Source organism: Cyanistes caeruleus, chromosome 30, assembly GCF_971803275.1.
Source record: "Cyanistes caeruleus chromosome 30, bCyaCae1.hap1.1, whole genome shotgun sequence".
Taxonomy (NCBI): Eukaryota; Metazoa; Chordata; class Aves; order Passeriformes; family Paridae; genus Cyanistes; species Cyanistes caeruleus.
This window is the reverse complement of record NC_141730.1, coordinates 290,254-309,027: the sequence shown is the minus strand read 5'-3', so window position 1 is coordinate 309,027 and position 18,774 is coordinate 290,254. Positions and strand designations below refer to the sequence as shown.

The 18,774-nt window shown below is 63.9% G+C and overlaps 1 protein-coding gene across 2 annotated transcripts; it reads left to right on the top strand.

Annotated features, from left to right (window-relative positions):
* The first annotated feature begins 587 nt into the window (after window positions 1–587).
* FIBP (FGF1 intracellular binding protein) lies at window positions 588–18,692 on the top strand. 2 transcript variants are annotated; one of them, XR_015279830.1, is made up of 12 exons: window positions 588–713; window positions 1,604–1,690; window positions 3,039–3,237; window positions 5,492–5,618; window positions 6,742–6,842; window positions 8,868–9,001; window positions 11,312–11,420; window positions 13,907–13,970; window positions 14,762–14,848; window positions 14,956–15,053; window positions 16,103–16,951; window positions 17,146–18,692. XR_015279830.1 is itself a non-coding variant. In XM_086865930.1 (11 exons), exons 2-11 carry the CDS (start codon window positions 1,606–1,608, stop codon window positions 16,170–16,172), a joined length of 1,074 nt encoding a protein of 357 aa, XP_086722056.1. In that variant the 5' UTR covers window positions 667–713; window positions 1,604–1,605; the 3' UTR covers window positions 16,173–18,692. The 2 variants fall into 2 exon arrangements, 1 of the variants encoding a protein (XP_086722056.1); XM_086865930.1 differs by having other exon boundaries at window positions 667–713; window positions 16,103–18,692.
* The last annotated feature ends 82 nt before the right edge of the window (window positions 18,693–18,774 follow it).

Genomic DNA, 18,774 nt, shown 5'->3' with positions numbered 1-18,774 from the left:
TTACTGGGACTGGGACTGGTTCTTACTGGGACTGGTTCTTACTGGGACTGGGACTGGTTCTTACTGGGACTGGGACTGGTTCTTACTGGGACTGGGACTGGTTCTTACTGGGACAGACTGGTTCTTACTGGGAGAGACTGGTTCTTACTGGGAGAGACTGGTTCTTACTGGGACTGGGACTGGGACTGGTTCTTACTGGGTCTGGGACTGGTTCTTACTGGGACTGGGACTGGTTCTTACTGGGACAGACTGGTTCTTACTGGGAGAGACTGGTTTTTAATGGTTCCAGACTGGTTTTTACTGGGTCCGGACTGGTTTTTACTGGTTTTTAATGGTTCCGGACTGGTTTTTACTGGTTTTTACCGGGTCCGGACTGGATTTTACTGGTTTTTACCGGGTCCGGGCTGGTTTTTACTGGTTTTTAATGGTTCCGGACTGGATTTTACTGGTTTTTAATGGGTCCGGACTGGTTTTTACTGGTTTTTACTGGTTCCGGACTGGTTTTTACTGGTTTTTAACGGGCGGAGCTCGCGCACCGCGGGGGGAGGGGCAGGAGCGGCCCCGCCCGTCGCGGCGTCAGAGCGGCGCGCGTGACGTCATCAGCGTGCGTCGCGCGTGGCATCATCAGCGTGCGTCGCGCGTGACGTCATCAGCGTGCGTCGCGCGTGACGTCAGCAGCGTGCGTCGCGCGAGGAGCGCGCGGGACGGCGCCGGTCGGTGGGGGAGGGGCCCGGGGCTGTGGGGGAGGGTCCGGGGTCCCCCCGGGGGGGGGGAGGGGCCGTAACTGCCCGGGGGGGGAGGGGCTCCCAGTACGGCCCAGTTTGGGGGAGGGGCGGTCCCAGTTTGGGCTGGGGTGGGGGCAGGGCTCCCAGTATGGCCCAGTTTGGGGGAGGGGCGGTCCCAGTATGGGGGGGGGAGGGCTCCCAGTATGGCCCAGTTTGGGGGAGGGGCGGTCCCAGTATGGGGGGGGAGGGCTCCCAGTACGGCCCAGTTTGGGGGAGGGGCGGTCCCAGTATGGGGGGGGAGGGCTCCCAGTATGGCCCAGTTTGGGGTCGGGGCGGTCCCAGGGTGGCCGGGAGGGCTCGGGGGGCGCCCAGTGTGGGGTCAGCGGGTCTGGGGACACCTGGGGACACCTGAGGGACATTTGGGGACGTTTGGGGACCCCTGGGGACCCCTGGGGACACTCGGGGGCGCCTGGGGACAGCTGGTGACACTCAGGGACACCTGGGGACCCCTGGTGACACTCGGGACGCCTGGGGACCCCTGGGGACAGCTGGTGACACTCGGGGACCCCTGGGGACAGCTGGTGACACTCGGGGACACCTGGGGACCCCTGGTGACACTCGGGGACCCCTGGGGACACCTGGTGACACTCGGGGACACCTGGGGACACCTGGTGACACTCGGGGACGCCTGGGGACCCCTGGTGACACTCGGGACCCCTGGGGACACCTGGTGACACTCGGGACGCCTGGGGACCCCTGGTGACACTCGGGACCCCTGGGGACCCCTGGTGACACTCGGGGACCCCTGGGGACCCCTGGTGACACTCGGGGACCCCTGGGGACCCCTGGTGACACTCGGGACGCGGGGCTGTCCCCAGGCATGAGCAGTGACCTGGACGTGTTTGTGGGGAACACGACGCTGATCGATGAGGAGGTGTACCGGCTGTGGCTGGACGGACACTCGGGTACGCGGGGACAGCGGGGGACAGCGGGGGACAGCTGGGGACACACCTGGGGACAGCGGGGGACACACCTGGGGACACACCTGGGGACAGGGGGGGACAGCGGGGGACACACCTGGGGACAGCGGGGGACAGCGGGGGACACACCTGGGGACAGCGGGGGACACACCTGGGGACAGCTGGGGACAGCGGGGGACACACCTGGGGACAGCGGGGGACACACCTGGGGACAGCGGGGGACAGCGGGGGACACACCTGGGGACAGCGGGGGACAGGGGGGGACAGCTGGGGACACACCTGGGGACACACCTGGGGACAGCGGGGGACAGCGGGGGACAGCGGGGGACACACCTGGGGACAGCGGGGGACACACCTGGGGACAGCTGGGGACACACCTGGGGACAGCGGGGGACAGCAGGGGACACACCTGGGGACACACCTGGGGACAGGGGGGGACAGGGGGGGACAGCTGGGGACACACCTGGGGACACACCTGGGGACAGGGGGGGACAGGGGGGGACAGCTGGGGACACACCTGGGGACACACCTGGGGACAGGGGGGGACAGCGGGGGATAGCGGGGGACAGGGGGACACACCTGGGGACAGTGGGGGACAGCAGGGGACATGGGGACACACCTGGGGACACACCTGGGGACATGGGGACACACCTGAGGACATGGGGACACACCTGGGGACACACCTGGGGACATGGGGGCACACCTGGGGACACACCTGGGGACACACCTGGGGACACCTGAGGACAGGGGGACACACCTGGGGACATGGGGACACACCTGAGCGTGCCTGGGGTCACCCGCTGGCCCCACGGTGTCCCTGTGTCCCCCTGTCCTGCTGTCCCTGCTCCTGTGTCCCCATGTCCCCATGTCCCCATGTCCCTGTCCCCCATCCCATGCTGTGTCCGTGTCGTCATGTCCCTGTCCCATGCCATGTCCCCCTGTCCTGCTTGGTGTCCCCTGTCCCTCTGGGTGTCCCTGTGTCCCTGTGTCCCTCTCAGTGTCCCCCTGTCCTCCTCAGTGTCCCCCTGTCCCTCTCGGTGTCCCCCTGTCCCCGTGTCCCTCCGGGTGTCCCCATGTCACTCTCAATGTCCTGCGTCCCTCTCGGTGTCCCCATGTCCCCTCAGTGTCCCCTCAGTGTCCCCTCAGTGTCCCCATATCCCCGTGTCCCTGTCGCAGTGGCTGAGGCGGTGGCGCGCCGCCTGCGCGGGGGTGTCCTGTGGGTGTCCCTTCAGTGTCCCTTCAGTGTCCCTTCAGTGTCCCCATGTCCCCTCAGTGTCCCCTCAGTGTCCCCATGTCCCCTCAGTGTCCCCATGTCCCCGTGTCCCTGTCGCAGTGGCCGAGGCGGTGGCGCGCCGCCTGCGCGGGGGTGTCCTGGAGCGCGAGGGGACATCGGTGGCCGTCCTGCAGAGCGACACCCGCGACCACTACAGAACGTTCCAGATGCTGGAGCGGCTCCTGCACGCGCCCCCGCGCCTGCTGCAGCAGCTGCTCTTCCAAATCCCGCCCGAGAGACAGGCCCTGCTCGTCCAGCGGTACCGAACCGGAACCGGGACCCAACCGGGACCGGGACCCGACCGGGACCCAACCGGGACCCACCCGGGGAAACGGGAAACGGGGAACCGGAACCGGGACCGGGACCCAACCGGGACCCAACCAGGACCCAACCGGGGAAACGGGGAAACGGGGAACTGGGGAACCGGGACCGGGACCGGGACCCAACCGGGACCCAACCGGGACCCAACCGGGGAAACGGGAAACGGGAAACGGGGAAACGGAACCGGGACCGGGACCCAACCGGGACCCACCCGGGGAAACGGGGAAACGGGGAACTGGGGAACCGGGACCGGGACCGGGACCCAACCGGGACCCAACCAGGACCCAACCGGGGAAACGGGGAAACGGGGAACTGGGGAACCGGGACCGGGACCGGGACCCAACCGGGACCCAACCGGGACCCAACCGGGGAAACGGGAAACGGGAAACGGGGAAACGGAACCGGGACCGGGACCCAACCGGGACCCACCCGGGGAAACGGGGAAACGGGGAACTGGGGAACCGGGACCGGGACCGGGACCCAACCGGGGAAACGGGGAAACGGAACCGGGACCGGGACCCAACCGGGACCCAACTGGGACCCAACCGGGACCCAACCGGGGAAACGGGGAAACGGGGAAACGGACCGGACCGGAACCGGGACCGGGACCCAACCGGGACCCAACCGGGGAAACGGGGAAATGGGACCGGGACTCAACCGGGGAAACGGGGAAACGGAACCGGGACCCAACCGGGACCCAACTGGGACCCAACCGGGACCCAACCGGGGAAACGGGAAACGGGGAAACGGAACCGGGACCCAACCGGGACCCAACCGGGACACCGGGGAAACGGGAAACGGGGAACTGGGGAACCGGGACTGGGACCGGGACCCAACCGGGACCCAACCAGGACCCAACCGGGGAAACGGGGAAACGGACCGGAACCGGGACCGGGACCCAACCGGGACCCAACCGGGACCCAACCGGGGAAACGGGGAAACGGGGAAACGGACCGGAACCGGGACCCAACCGGGACCCAACCGGGGAAACGGGGAAACGGAACCGGGACCGGGACCCAAACGGGGAAACGGGGAAATGGGGAAACGGAACCGGACCGGGGAAACGGGAAACGGGACTGGGGAACCGGAACCGAACCGGACCGGACCGGAACCGAACCAGGACACCGGGGAAATGGGACTGGGGAACTGGGGAACCGGAACCGAACCGGCACCGAACCAGAACTGGCACTGTAACACCGGGGAAATGGGGAACTGGGGAACTGGCACTGAACCGGCACCAAACTGAACCGGGGCAACGGGGAACTGGGACCGGGGAACTGGGACCGGGGAACTGGGACCGGGGAACTGGGGAACCAGCACTGAACCAGCACCGAACTGAACCGGCACCAGGGAAACGGGGAACTGGGGAGCTGGGGAACCGGCACCGAACCGAACCGGAACCGGGGAACTGGGGAGCTGGGGAACCGGCACCGAACCGAACCGAACCGAACCGGCATGGGGGAACCGGGGAACTGGGACCAGGGAAATGGGACTGGGACACTGGGGAACTGGGACTGGGGCACTGGGACTGGGAATGGGACTGGGGCTGAGACTGAAACTGGGACTGGGGGCACTGGGAGGGACTGGGGGCACTGGGAATGGGACTGGGGCACTGGGAGGGACTGGGGGCACTGGGACTGGGGGCATTGGGAGGGACTGGGAGCACTGGGACTGGGGGCACTGGGAGGGACTGGGAGCACTGGGAGGGACTGGGGGCACTGGGAGGGACTGGGAGCACTGGTGCAGCAGCTCCAGGGGTGTCAAGTGCACTTTGGAAGTTTCAGGAGGAGATTTTGGGGTTTGGGGCGGGGTTTTTGGGATCCCCTCGGTTTCGGGGGCCCCCCAAGTTTCTGGATCTTGTTCCCCCATCCCAGTTCCCCATCCCAGTTCCCCCATCCCAGTTCCCCCATCCCAGTTCCCCATCCCAGTTCCCATCCCAGTTCCCCCATCCCAGTTCCCCCATTCCAGTTCCCCATCCCAGTTCCCCCATCCCAGTTCCCCCATCCCAGTTCCCCCATCCCACTTCCCCCATCCCACTTCCCCCATTTCCATTCCCCCCATCCCAGTTCCCCCATCCCAGTTCCCCCATCCCAGTTCCCCCCATTTCTGGGCTGTTCCCCCCCATTTCTGGGCTGTTCCCCCCGGGTTTGGGGGTCCCCCCCATGTTCTCCCCGTTTTTGGGGTCCCCACAGTTACTACGCCTTCGACGAGGCCCTGGCCCGGGAGCTGCTGGGGAAGAAACTCTCCAAGGGCACCAAGAAGGAGCTGGACGAGGTCAGCGCCCGCACCGGGGTCGGGATCCGCAGCTGCCGCCGCCAGGTGGGACCCCAAAACCGGGGGGGTGGGACCCCAAAACCGGGGGGGTGGGACCCCAAAACCGGGGGGGTGGGACCCCAAAACCGGGGAGGTGGGACCCCAAAACCGAGGGGAGGAAGCCCCAAAACCGGGGAGGTGGGACCCCAAAACCGGGGAGGTGGGACCCCAAAACTGGGGAGATGGAACCCCAAAACCGGGGGGGGGAGCCCAAAACTGGGGGGATGGAATGGGGGAGCCCCAAAACTGGGGAGGTGGGACCCCAAAACCGGGGGGGTAAGACCCCAAAACTGGGGGGGGAGCCCCAAAACCGGGGGGAAGGAGCCCCAAAACCGGGGGGGTGGGACCCCAAAACCGGGGGGAGGGAGCTCCAAACCTGGAGGATGGGACCCCAAAACTGGGGGGGTGGGACCCCAAAACCGGGGAGGTGGGACCCCAAAACCGGGGGGGTAAGACCCCAAAACTGGGGGGGGAGCCCCAAAACCGGGGGGAAGGAGCCCCAAAACCGGGGAGGTGGGACCCCAAAACTGGGGGTGGGACCCCAAAACTGGGGAGGTGGGACCCCAAAACCGGGGGGGTGGGACCCCAAAACCGGGGGGGTGGGACCCCAAAACCGGGGGAATAGAGCCCCAAACCTGGGGGATGGGACCCCAAAACCAGGGGGAAGGAGCCCCAAACCTGGGGGATGGAACCCCAAAACCGGGTGGGTGGGACCCCAAAACCGGGGGATGGAGCCCCAAAACCGGGGGATGGAGCCCCAGAACCGGGGGATGGAGCCCCAAAACCGGGGGATGGAGCCCCAGAACCGGGGGGGTGGGACCCCAAAACCGGGGGGAGGGAGCTCCAAACCTGGAGGATGGGACCCCAAAACTGGGGGGGTGGAATGGGGGAGCCCCAAAACCGGGGTGAGGGAATGGGGGAGAAACCCCAGGAACAGGGGAGGAAATACCCAAAACTGGGGGATGGGACCCCAAAACCGGGGGGAAAGGGGAACGGGGGAGAAACCTGAACCCCAAAACCGGGGGGTGGGGAGGGGGGCTGGTCCTACTGGGGAGCTCAGGGGGGCGTTCAGGGGGGTTTGGTGTCTGGGGGGGGTCCCGGGGGTCCCTGACCCCCCCTGCCCCCCCAGTTTGACAACTTCAAGAGGGTGTTCAAGGCGGTGGAGGAGCTGCGGGGGCCCCTGGCCGAGAACATCCAGCAGCTCTTCCTGCTGCCCCCGCCCCTCGCCCGGTGGGTCGGGGGGGAATTGGGGGGGTCCGGGGGGTGCTGGGACCACCCACAGGTGCTGGGGGGGTCACTGATGCTGCTGGGGGTCCCTGGTGCTGCTGGGGGGGTCCCTGGTGCTGCTGGGGGGGTCCGGGGGGTGCTGGGGAGGGTCCCTGGTGCTGCTGGGGGGGTCCCTGATGCTGCTGGGGGGGTCTGAGGGGTGCTGGGGAGGGTCCCTGGTGCTGCTGAGGGGGTCCCTGATGCTGCTGGGGGGGTCCCAGAGGTGCTGGGGGGGCTCCCTGGTGCTGCTGGGGGGAGTTTGGGGTGCTGGGGGTCCCTGGTGCTGCTGGGGGGGGTCCCTGGTGTGGTGGGGGGGTTTGGGGGGTGCTGGGGGTCCCTGGTGCTGGGGGGGTTCCAGAGGTGCTGCTGGGGGGGGTCCCTGGTGCTGGGGGGGGTCCCTGGTGCTGCTGGGGGGGTCCCTGGTGCTGCTGGGGGTCCCTGGTGCTGGGGGGGGTCCCTGGTGCTGCTGGGGGGGTCCCTGGTGCTGCTGGGGGTCCCTGGTGCTGGGGGGGGCTCCCTGGTGCTGCTGGGGGGGTCTGAGGGGTGCTGGGGGTCCCTGGGGGGGGGGGGGGGTCCCTGGGCTCAGGAGGGGCTTCCAGGGCCCCAGGAGATGCTCCGGTGTTGGGGGTTTGGGGGATGTTCAGGGGTTTGGGGGGTTTGTGGGGGTTTGTGGGGGATGTTCAGGGGTTTTTGGGGGGGGTTGGGGGATGTTCAGGGGTTTGTGGGGGATGTTCAGGGGTTTGGGGGGGTTTGGGGGATGTTCAGGGGTTTCGGGGGGATGTTCAGGGCTTTGGGGGGTTTTGGGGGGGATGTTCAGGGCTTTGGGGGGTTTTGGGGGGGATGTTCAGGGCTTTGGGGGGGTTTGGGGGGGATGTTCAGGGGTTTTTGGGGGGGTTTGGGGGGGTTTGGGGGATGTTCAGGGGTTTGGGGGGGATGTTCAGGGGTTTGGGGGGGTTTGGGGGGATGTTCAGGGGTTTTTGGGGGGGTTTGGGGGGATGTTCAGGGGTTTGGGGGGGTTTGGGGGGGATGTTCAGGGGTTTGGGGGGGATGTTCAGGGGTTTTGGGGGGGTTTGGGGGATGTTCAGGGGTTTGGGGGGGTTTGGGGGATGTTCAGGGGTTTGGGGGGGTTTGGGGGATATTCAGGGGTTTGGGGGGTTTGGGGGGGTTTGGGGGATGTTCAGGGGTTTGGGGGGGATGTTCAGGGGTTTGGGGGGGATGTTCAGGGGTTTGGGGGGGTTTGGGGGATGTTCAGGGGTTTGGGGGGTTTGGGGTGCAGGTGGTTCCTGTGGGGTGGATTTGGGAACAGGGGGAGAAGGGTCGGGGTGGTTTGGGGGGCTTCTGGGGGCAGGGAGTGTTTTTGGGGCTTGGGGGGATGTTTAGGGGGTTTTGGGGTTTGTTCAGGGGTTTGGGGGTTGTTTATGGGTTTGTTCAGGGGTTTGAGGGATGTTCAGGGGTTCCCCCGGAGGGGTTTGGGGTTTGTTCAGGTGTTTGAGGGGTTGTTTAGGGGTTTGGGGGTTGTTCAGGTGTTTGGGGGTTGTTCAGGTGTTTGGGGGGATGTTCAGTTGTTTGGGGGGTTGTTTAGGGGTTCCCCCGGAGGGGTTTGGGGGTTGTTCAGGTGTTTGGGGTTTGTTCAGGTGTTTGGGGGGGTGTTTAGGGGTTTGGGGGTTGTTTAGGGGTTTGGGGGGGTGTTTAGGGGTTTGGGGGTTGTTCAGGTGTTTGGGGGGGTGTTCAGGTGTTTGGGGGGGTGTTCAGGTGTTTGGGGTTTGTTCAGGTGTTTGGGGGGGTGTTTAGGGGTTTGGGGGGTTGTTCAGGGGTTTGGGGGGTTGTTTAGGGGGTTTGGGGGTTGTTCAGGTGTTTGGGGGGTTGTTTAGGGGTTTGGGGGTTGTTCAGGTGTTTGGGGGATGTTCAGGGGTTTGTTCAGGTGTTTGGGGGGGTGTTTAGGGGTTCCCCCGGAGGTCGGGGACCCCCTGACCCCCCTGTCCCCCCCAGGGACTACGCCGCCATCGTGTTCTTTGCCAACAGCCGCTTCGAGACGGGCAAGCGGCGCCTGCAGTTCCTGAGCTTCGCCGACTTCGCCGCCTGCGCCCAGAGCATGATGGGGCACTGGAGCCAGGGGGCCCTGGGTGAGACCCCCGGGACACACGGGGGACACGGGGGACACGGGACACACGGGGCACACGGGGCACACGGGACACACGGGGGACACGGGCACACGGGGGACACGGGCACACGGGGCACACGGGGCTGGGGACACACAGGACACACAGGGCACACGGGACACACGGGACACACGGGGCTGGGGACACACGGGACACACGGGGCTGGGGACACACGGGGGACACGGGACACACGGGGGACACGGGGCTGGGGACACACTGGACACACGGGGCACACGGGGGACACGGGACACATGGGACACACGGGACACACGGGACACACGGGGCACACGGGACACACGGGGGACACGGGGGACACACGGGACACACGGGACACACGGGGCACACGGGAAACACGGGGCACACGGGACACACGGGACACACGGGGCACACGGGGCTGGGGACACACGGGACACACGGGGGACACGGGCACACGGGGCACACGGGACACACGGGGCTGGGGACACACGGGACACACGGGACTGGGGACACACGGGACACACGAGGCACACGGGACACACGGGACACACGGGACACACGGGGCACACGGGACACACGGGGCTGGGGACACGGGCACACGGGGCACACGGGGCACACGGGGCACACGGGACCCCTGGGACACACGGGACACACGGGGCTGGGGACACACGGGGCACACGGGGGACACGGGACACACGGGGCTGGGGACACACGGGGGACACGGGGCTGGGGACACACGGGACACACGGGGCACACAGGGGACACGGGGCTGGGGACCCCTGGGGCTGGGGCCATGTGGGGGACACCCCCGAGCTGGGGGGCTCTGGGGCTCTGGGCAGGGGGAGGCCATAGGGACAGCAGGGACACTCAGGGACAGCAGGGACCCTTGGGGACAGCAGGGACACTCAGGGACAGCAGGGACCCCTGGGGATGTGCAGGGACCCTTGGGGACAGCAGGGACACTCAGGGACAGCAGGGACCCCTGGGGATGTTCAGGGACCCTCGGGGACATTCAGGGATGCTTGGGGACAGCAGGGACACTCAGGGACAGCAGTGACCCCTGGGGACACTCAGGGACCCCTGGGGATGTTCAGGGACCCCTGGGGGCACTCAGGGTCCCTCGGGGACAGCGGGGATGCCATGGCCATGTCCTGACCCTGGTGACCCTGGGGTGTCCCTCTTTGGGGACCCTGGTGACCTCCAGTGTCTCCACGACCCCAAGATGTCCCCAATGTCCCTGGGACTGTGACACACCTGTGGTGTCCCCTCTGACTGCCCACATCACCCCCTGTCCCCCCTGTCCCTGTCCCCTGTCCCCTGTCCCTGTCCCTGTCCCTGTGTCCCTGCATCCCCCGTCCCTGTCCCCCCTGTCCCTGTCCCCTGTCCCTGTCCCCTGTCCCTGTCCCCTGTCCCTGTCCCCTGTCCCTGTGTCCCCCCTGTCCCTGTGTCCCCATCCCTGATCCCTGTCCCTTGTGTCCCCTGTGTCCCCTGTGTCCCCCCGTCCCCGTGTCCCCGTGTCCCTGTCCCCTGTGTCCCTGTCCCCTGTGTCCCTGTCCCCTGTGTCCCCCGTGTCCCCTGTGTCCCTGTGTCCCCCGTGTCCCCTGTGTCCCCTGTGTCCCTGTGTCCCCGTGTCCCCCGTGTCCCCTGTGTCCCCTGTGTCCCTGTGTCCCCCGTGTCCCCCTGTCCCTGTCCCTGTGTCCCCTGTGTCCCCTGTGTCCCCCGTGTCCCCCTGTCCCTGTCCCCATGTCCCCTGTGTCCCTGTCCCCGTGTCCCCCGTGTCCCCCGTGTCCCCTGTGTCCCCCATGTCCCCCTGTCCCTGTCCCCGTGTCCCCTGTGTCCCCTGTGTCCCTGTCCCTGTGTCCCTGTGTCCCCCATGTCCCCCCTGTCCCCGTGTCCCCATGTCCCCTGTGTCCCTGTCCCCTGTGTCCCCTGTGTCCCCCGTGTCCCTCCTGTTCCTTTTCCCCTGTCCCCTGTGTCCCCTGTGTCCCTGTCCCCTGTGTCCCTGTCCCCTGTGTCCCCCGTGTCCCTGTCCCCTGTGTCCCCTGTGTCCCCCGTGTCCCCTGTGTCCCTGTCCCCTGTGTCCCCTGTGTCCCCCGTGTCCCCGGGTCCCTGTCCCTGTGTCCCCCGTGTCCCTGTCCCTGTCCCCCTGTGTCCCTGTCCCCCTGTCCCTGTCCCCTGTGTCCCTGTCCCCCTGTGTCCCTGTCCCTGTCCCCTGTCCCCGTGTCCCCGGGTCCCTGTCCCTGTGTCCCCCGTGTCCCTGTCCCTGTCCCCTGTGTCCCTGTCCCTGTCCCCTGCCAGCTCCCGAGGCGGCCGATCCCGACGGGGACCTGCCCAAGTCGTTCCTGCAGGACCTGAAGGAGCTGAAGGTGCTGGTGACCGACAAGGACCTGCTGGACCAGCACAAGAGGTGACACCCCCGGGGTGGGGACACCCCAACCCCCGGAGCCCCCCAAAACCGGGGGTACCCCGAACCGCCGGCTCCTCCCGCCGTCCTGCGAGCCCCAAACATCGTCACCCAACTTTGTCACCCCAACTTTGTCACCCAAACATCGTCACCCAAACATCGTCACCCAAACATCGTCACCCAAACATCGTCACCCAAACATCATCACCCCAACTTTGTCACCCAAACATTGTCACCCAAACATTGTCACCCAAACATCGTCACCCAAACTTTGTCACCCCAACTTTGTCACCCAAACATCGTCACCCCAACTTTGTCACCCCAACTTTGTCACCCAAACATCGTCACCCAAACTTTGTCACCCAAACATTGTCACCCAAACATCGTCACCCAACTTTGTCACCCAAACATCGTCACCCAAACATTGTCACCCAAACATCGTCACCCAAACATCGTCACCCAAACATCGTCACCCAAACTTTGTCACCCCAACTTCGTCACCCAAACATCGTCAGCCCAACTTCGTCACCCAAACTTTGTCACCCAAACATTGTCACCCCAACTTTGTCACCCAAACATCGTCACCCAAACTTTGTCACCCAAACATCGTCACCCCAACTTCGTCACCCAAACATCGTCAGCCCAACTTCGTCACCCAAACTTTGTCACCCAAACATTGTCACCCCAACTTCGTCACCCAAACATCGTCACCCAAACTTCGTCACCCAAACATCGTCACCCAAACTTTGTCACCCAAACTTTGTCACCCAAACATCGTCACCCAAACATCGTCACCCAAACTTTGTCACCCAAACTTCGTCACCCAAACTTCATCACCCAAACTTTGTCACCCCAACTTTGTCACCCCAAATTTGTCACCCCAACTTTGTCACCCAAACTTTGTCACCCCAACTTTGTCATCCAAACATCGTCACCCAAACATCGTCACCCAAACTTTGTCACCCCAACTTTGTCATCCAAACATCGTCACCCAAACATCGTCACCCAAACTTTGTCACCCAAACTTCGTCACCCAAACTTCATCACCCAAACTTTGTCACCCCAACTTTGTCACCCCAACTTTGTCACCCAAACGTTGTCACCCCAAACTTTGTCACCCAAACATCGTCACCCAAACTTTGTCACCCCAACTTTGTCACCCCAACTTCATCACCCAAACTTTGTCACCCCAACTTTGTCACCCCAACTTTGTCACCCAAACTTCCTCACCCCAAACTTCGTCACCCCAAACTTCGTCACCCCAAACTTCGTCACCCAAACTTCGTCACCCCAACTTTGTCACCCCAACTTTGTCACCCAAACTTCGTCACCCCAAATTTGTCACCCAAACTTTGTCACCCCAACTTCGTCACCCAAACTTTGTCACCCCAACTTTGTCACCCAAACTTCCTCACCCCAAACTTCGTCACCCAAACTTTGTCACCCCAACTTCGTCACCCAAACTTCGTCACCCCAACTTTGTCACCCCAACTTTGTCACCCAAACTTCGTCACCCCAAATTTGTCACCCAAACTTTGTCACCCCAACTTCGTCACCCAAACTTCGTCACCCAAACTTTGTCACCCCAACTTTGTCACCCAAACTTTGTCACCCCAAATTTGTCACCCCAGCTTTGTCACCCCAAACTTCCTCACCCCAAACTTCGTCACCCAAACTTTGTCACCCAAACTTTGTCACCCAAACTTCGTCACCCAAACTTTGTCACCCCAACTTCGTCACCCAAACTTCCTCACCCCAAACTTCGTCACCCAAACTTCATCACCCCAACTTCGTCACCCCAACTTCGTCACCCCTAACTTTGTCACCCCAACTTTGTCACCCCAACTTTGTCACCCCAAACTCTGTCACCCCAAACTTTGTCACCCAAACTTTGTCACCCCAACTTTGTCACCCCAACTTTGTCACCCCAACTTCGTCACCCAAACTTCGTCACCCCAACTTTGTCACCCCAACTTCGTCACCCCAACTTTGTCACCCCAAACATCGTCACCCCAACTTCGTCACCCCAACTTTGTCACCCCAAATTTGTCACCCAAACATCGTCACCCAAACTTTGTCACCCCAACTTTGTCACCCAAACTTCGTCACCCCAACTTTGTCACCCAAACTTTGTCACCCCAACTTCCTCACCCCAAACTTCGTCACCCCAACTTTGTCACCCAAACTTTGTCACCCAAACTTCGTCACCCCAACTTTGTCACCCCAAACATCGTCACCCAAACATCGTCACCCAAACTTTGTCACCCCAACTTTGTCACCCAAACTTTGTCACCCCAACTTTGTCACCCAAACTTCATCACCCCAACTTCGTCACCCCAAACTTCGTCACCCCAAACTTCCCCTGCCCCGAATCTGCCCCCCCAAACCCTGGGACCCCCAAACTCTGGGCTGGGGGGAGGGGCTGCCTGACCCCGCCCTTTTTGGGGGGTCCTGGTTTCGGGGTCCCCCCAACCGCCCCCTCCCCCCAGCCTGGTGTGCTCGGCCCTGCGAGGGAAGATCTCGGTCTACAACGAGCTCGAGGCCAATTTCAAGGTGAACCCCCCAAAAATCGGGGTGTCCTTGGGTGGGGGAGGGGCCTCCCCCGAAATCCCGGGGCTCCCCAAAATCCTGGGCGGGGGGGGTAATTTAGGGCTGGGGGGACCCCCAAACTCCCGAGAGCCCCCCGAGGTCCAGGGGGGCTCAGGGGGTCCTTGAGGGAGGCTTCTGGTTGTGGGGGCCCCCCAAAATCCCAATCCCCCCCCAAAGTACCGGCTCCCCCCTTGGGAGGGGGTTCCTGGGGGGGTGAGGGGGAGGGACCCCGGTTTGGGGGTACGGGGGGGGTGAGGGGGAGGGACCCTGGTTTGGGGGTTCCTGGGGGTGAGGGGGAGTGACCCCGGTTTGGGGGTTCCTGGGGGGGGGTGAGGGGGAGTGACCCCGGTTTGGGGGTTTCTGGGGGGGGGTGAGGGGGAGGGACCCCGGTTTGGGGGTTCCTGGGGGGGGGTGAGGGGAAGTGACCCCGGTTTGGGGGTTCCTGGGGGGGGGTGAGGGGGAGGGACCCCGGTTTGGGGGTTCCTGGGGGGGGGTGAGGGGAAGTGACCCCGGTTTGGGGGTTCCTGGGGGGGGGTGAGGGGGAGGAACCCCGGTTTGGGGATCCCGAGGGGGTGAGGGGGAGGGACCCCGGTTTGAGGGTCCTGGGGGGGGTGGGTGAGGGGGAGTGACCCCGGTTTGGGGGTACGGGGGGTGGGTGAGGGGGAGGGACCCCGGTTTGGGGACCCCGGTTTGGGGGTCCCGGCTCGGGGGGGGTCCCGTCTCGGGGGTCCCCAACGCCCCCCGCCCATGCCCAGGCGCTGTCCCGGGCGCTGGTGAACGTGGGGGGGAAGCTGACGCACGCCCGCGACGTTCGGGATTTCTTCGTGGACCTGGTGGAGAAGGTGAGGGGGGACCCCAAAAATCCCTGGGACTTCCTGATTGGGACCCCCCCCCACTAAACTGGACCCTCCTCCCCCCAAAATCCGGGTGCGTTTTGGGGTCCCCGCAGGTGATCGAGCCCTGCCGCTCCGACAAGTGGAGCCTGGGGGACCTGCGGCTCTTCCTGACGCACTACACGGCAGCGCCGCGGAGCCTGCCGGCCTTCAGGTGAGGAAAAAACCCCTAAAAACCCCCAAAACCTCCCCAAAACCCCCCAAAACCCCCCAAAACCTCCTCAAAACCCCTCAAAACCCCCCAAAACCCCTCCAAAAACCACCCCCAGAGCCTGCCGGGCTTCAGGTGAGCTAAAAACCCCCAAAACCTCCTCAAAACCCCCCAAAACCCCTCCCTCCAGAGCCTGCCGGCCTTCGGGTGAGCAAAAAACCTCCTCAAAACCCCCCAAAACCCCCCAAACCCCCCCCCCCAGAGCCTGCCGGCCTTCAGGTGAGAACAAAACCCCTAAAAACCCCCAAAACCTCCACAAAACCCCCCAAAACCTCCTCAAAACCCCCCAAAACCCCCCAAAACCCCTCCAAAAACCACCCCCAGAGCCTGCCGGCCTTCAGGTGAGCTAAAAACCCCCAAAACCTCCTCAAAACCCCCCAAAACCTCCTCAAAACCCCCTAAAACCTCCCCCCCCCAGAGCCTGCCGGGCTTCAGGTAAGCAAAAAACCCCTAAAAACCCCCAAAACCTCCCCAAAACCTCCCCAAAACCCCCCAAAACCCCTCCCTCCAGAGCCTGCCGGCCTTCAGGTGAGCACAAACCCCTAAAAACCCCCAAAACCTCCTCAAAACCCCCCAAAACCCCCCCAAAAACCACCCCCAGAGCCTGCCGGCCTTCAGGTGAGCAAAAAACCCCTAAAAACCCCCAAAACCTCCTCAAAACCCCCCAAAACCCCCCCAAAAACCACCCCCAGAGCCTGCCGGCCTTCAGGTGAGCAAAAAACCCCTAAAAACCCCCCAAACCTCCTCAAAACTCCCCAAAACCCCCAAAACTTCCCCAAAACCCCCCAAAACTCCCCCAAAATCCCCCCAAAACCCCCCCAGAACCTGCCGGGCTTCATGTGAGCCCCCAAAACCGGGACCCCCCAAATCTTCCCCCAGCAGCCTTTAGGGGGGCCCCAAAAGCACCCCAGGCCGGGGCTGGGGGTGTTTGAAGCACCGGGGGGGTCCCCAAAAGCGAGGGGGGACCCCCAAACGCTCTTCCCGTCCCGCAGGCACCAGGCGCTGTGGGAGCGCTACATGGCCGCCATCACCGCCTGCCTGCTGCGCATGTACCACGACTGACCCCCAAAAACGGCACCCCAAAACGGGACCCCAAAACGGGACCCCCAAATGGCACCCCGAAAATGGGACCCCAAAACAGCACCCCAAAAACGGGACCCCGAAAACGGGACCCCAAAAACGGGACCCCAAAAACGGCACCCCAAAACGGGACCCCGAAAACGGGACCCCAAAAACGGGACCCCAAAAATGGGACTCCAAAAACGGCACCCCAAAACTGGCACCCCAAAAACCGGAACCCCAAAAACCGGCACCCCAAAACCGGGACCCCAAAAACTGCACCCCAAAAACCGGGACCCAAAACCGGCATCAGAAACCGGCACCCCGAAACCGGCACCCCGAAACTGGGACCCCAAAACCGGGACCCCAAAAACTGCACCCCGAAAATGGCACCCCAAAAACTGGGACCCTGAAACCGAAACCCCAAAACCGGCATCACAAATCGGCACCCCAAAACTGATACCCGAAAACCGGCACCTCGAAACCGGGACCCCAAAACGGGAACCCCAAAACTGGGACCGCAAAACGGCATCACAAACCCGGTACCCCAAAAACGGACACCCCGAAAACCGGGACCCCAAAACTGGCACCCCAAAAAGGGCACCCCAGAACCGGCACCCCAAAAACGGGACCCTGAAACTGGCACCCCAAAACCGGGACCCCAAAAATGGCATCACAAACCGGCACCCCAAAATCGGGACCCCAAACAACGACACCCCAAAACCGGCACCCCAAAACCGACACCCCGAAACGGACACCTCGAAACCGGGACCCCGAAACCGGCACCCCAAAACCGACACCCCAAAACGGACACCGCAGAACCGGCACCCCAAAAACCGGCATCACAAACCGGCACCCCAAAACCGGGACCCCAAAAACGGCACCCCAGAACCGGCACCCCAAAAACCACCCAAAAACCGGCATCACAAACCGGCACCCCCAAAACCGGGACCCCAAAAACGGCATTCAGAAACAGGAACCCCAAAACCGGGACCCTGAAACCGGCACCCCAAAAACGGCACCCCAGAACCGGCACCCCAAAAACGGCACCGCAGAACCGGCACCCCAAAACCGACACCCCAAAACCGGGACCCCAAAACCAGGACCCCAAAGCGGACACCTCGAAACCGGGACCCCGAAACCGGCACCCCAAAACCGGCACCCCAAAAACCGGCATCACAAACCGGCACCCCAAAACCGGGACCCCAAAAACGGCATCCAGAAACAGGAACCCCAAAACCGACACCCCAAAACCGGGACCCTGAAACCGGCACCCCAAAAACGGCACCCCAGAACCGGCACCCCAGAACCGGCACCCCAAAAACGGCACCCCAAAAACGACACCCCAGAACCGGCACCCCAAAAACGGCACCCCAAAAACGACACCCCAGAACCGGCACCCCAAAAACGGCACCCCAAAAACGGCACCCCAGAACCGGCACCCCAAAACTGGGACCCTGAAACCGGGACCCCAGAACCGACACCCCAAAACCGGCACCCCAAAAACGGCATCCAGAAACAGGAACCCCAAAACCGACACCCCAAAACCGGGACCCTGAAACCGGCACCCCAAAAACGGCACCCCAAAAACGACACCCCAGAACCGGCACCCCAAAACCGGGACCCTGAAACCGGGACCCCAAAACCGGGACCCTGAAACCGGCACCCCAAAAACGGCACCCCAGAAACGGCACCCCAAAACCGACGGACATGGGAAGGGTCCCCCCAAAACGGGGGCACCCCTGGGAAATGAGAGGATCCGGGAGTTCCCCCCCCCCCCCAAAACGGGGATACCCCAAAAACGGGGCAGCCCCCAGATATGGGACCCCCAAAAAGTTGGGGGGCCCTCGTGAGAACCCGGCTGCCAGCCCAGGATGGACACCCCGAAATTCGGGATTTGGGGGGATGGACACCCCGAAATTCGGGAATTGGGGGGGATGGACACCCCGAAATTCGGGATTTGGGGGGGATGGACACCCCGAAATTCGGGATTTGGGGGGGATGGGCACCCCGAAATTCGGGATTTGGGGGATGGACACCCCGAAATTCGGGAATTGGGGGGGATGGACACCCCGAAATTCGGGATTTGGGGGGGATGGGCACCCCGAAATTCGGGATTTGGGGGGGATGGACACCCCGAAATTCAGGAATTGGGGGGATGGACACCCCGAAATTCAGGAATTGGGGGGGATGGACACCCCGAAATTCGGGAATTGGGAGTCTGGGGGTGCCTCGGAAATGGGGGACACCCCAAAGGATCCAGGAGCGGCCACACCCCAAAACTGGGACATTGGTGTCACCCCAAAGAAGGGGTGACCCCAGAACTGGGACACTCCAGACCCAGAGCACCCCCAAAACCAGGACCCCCAAAACCAGGACCCCCAGAAGCGGGGGGGGCACCCCCAAAACCAGGACCCCCAAAAGCAGCACCCCCAGAAGCGGGGGGGGCAGCCGGGGTGGGAGGGGACCCCAAAGCTGTGACCCCCAAGTGTGGGGGGACAATAAAGAGCTGGGGAGAGCTGAGTGGGGGTCCCAGGCTCCTGCGGGGGGTCCCGAGGAGGGGGAGGGGCGGGGCTGGGAGGGTCCCCAAATTCGGGGGGGGGAG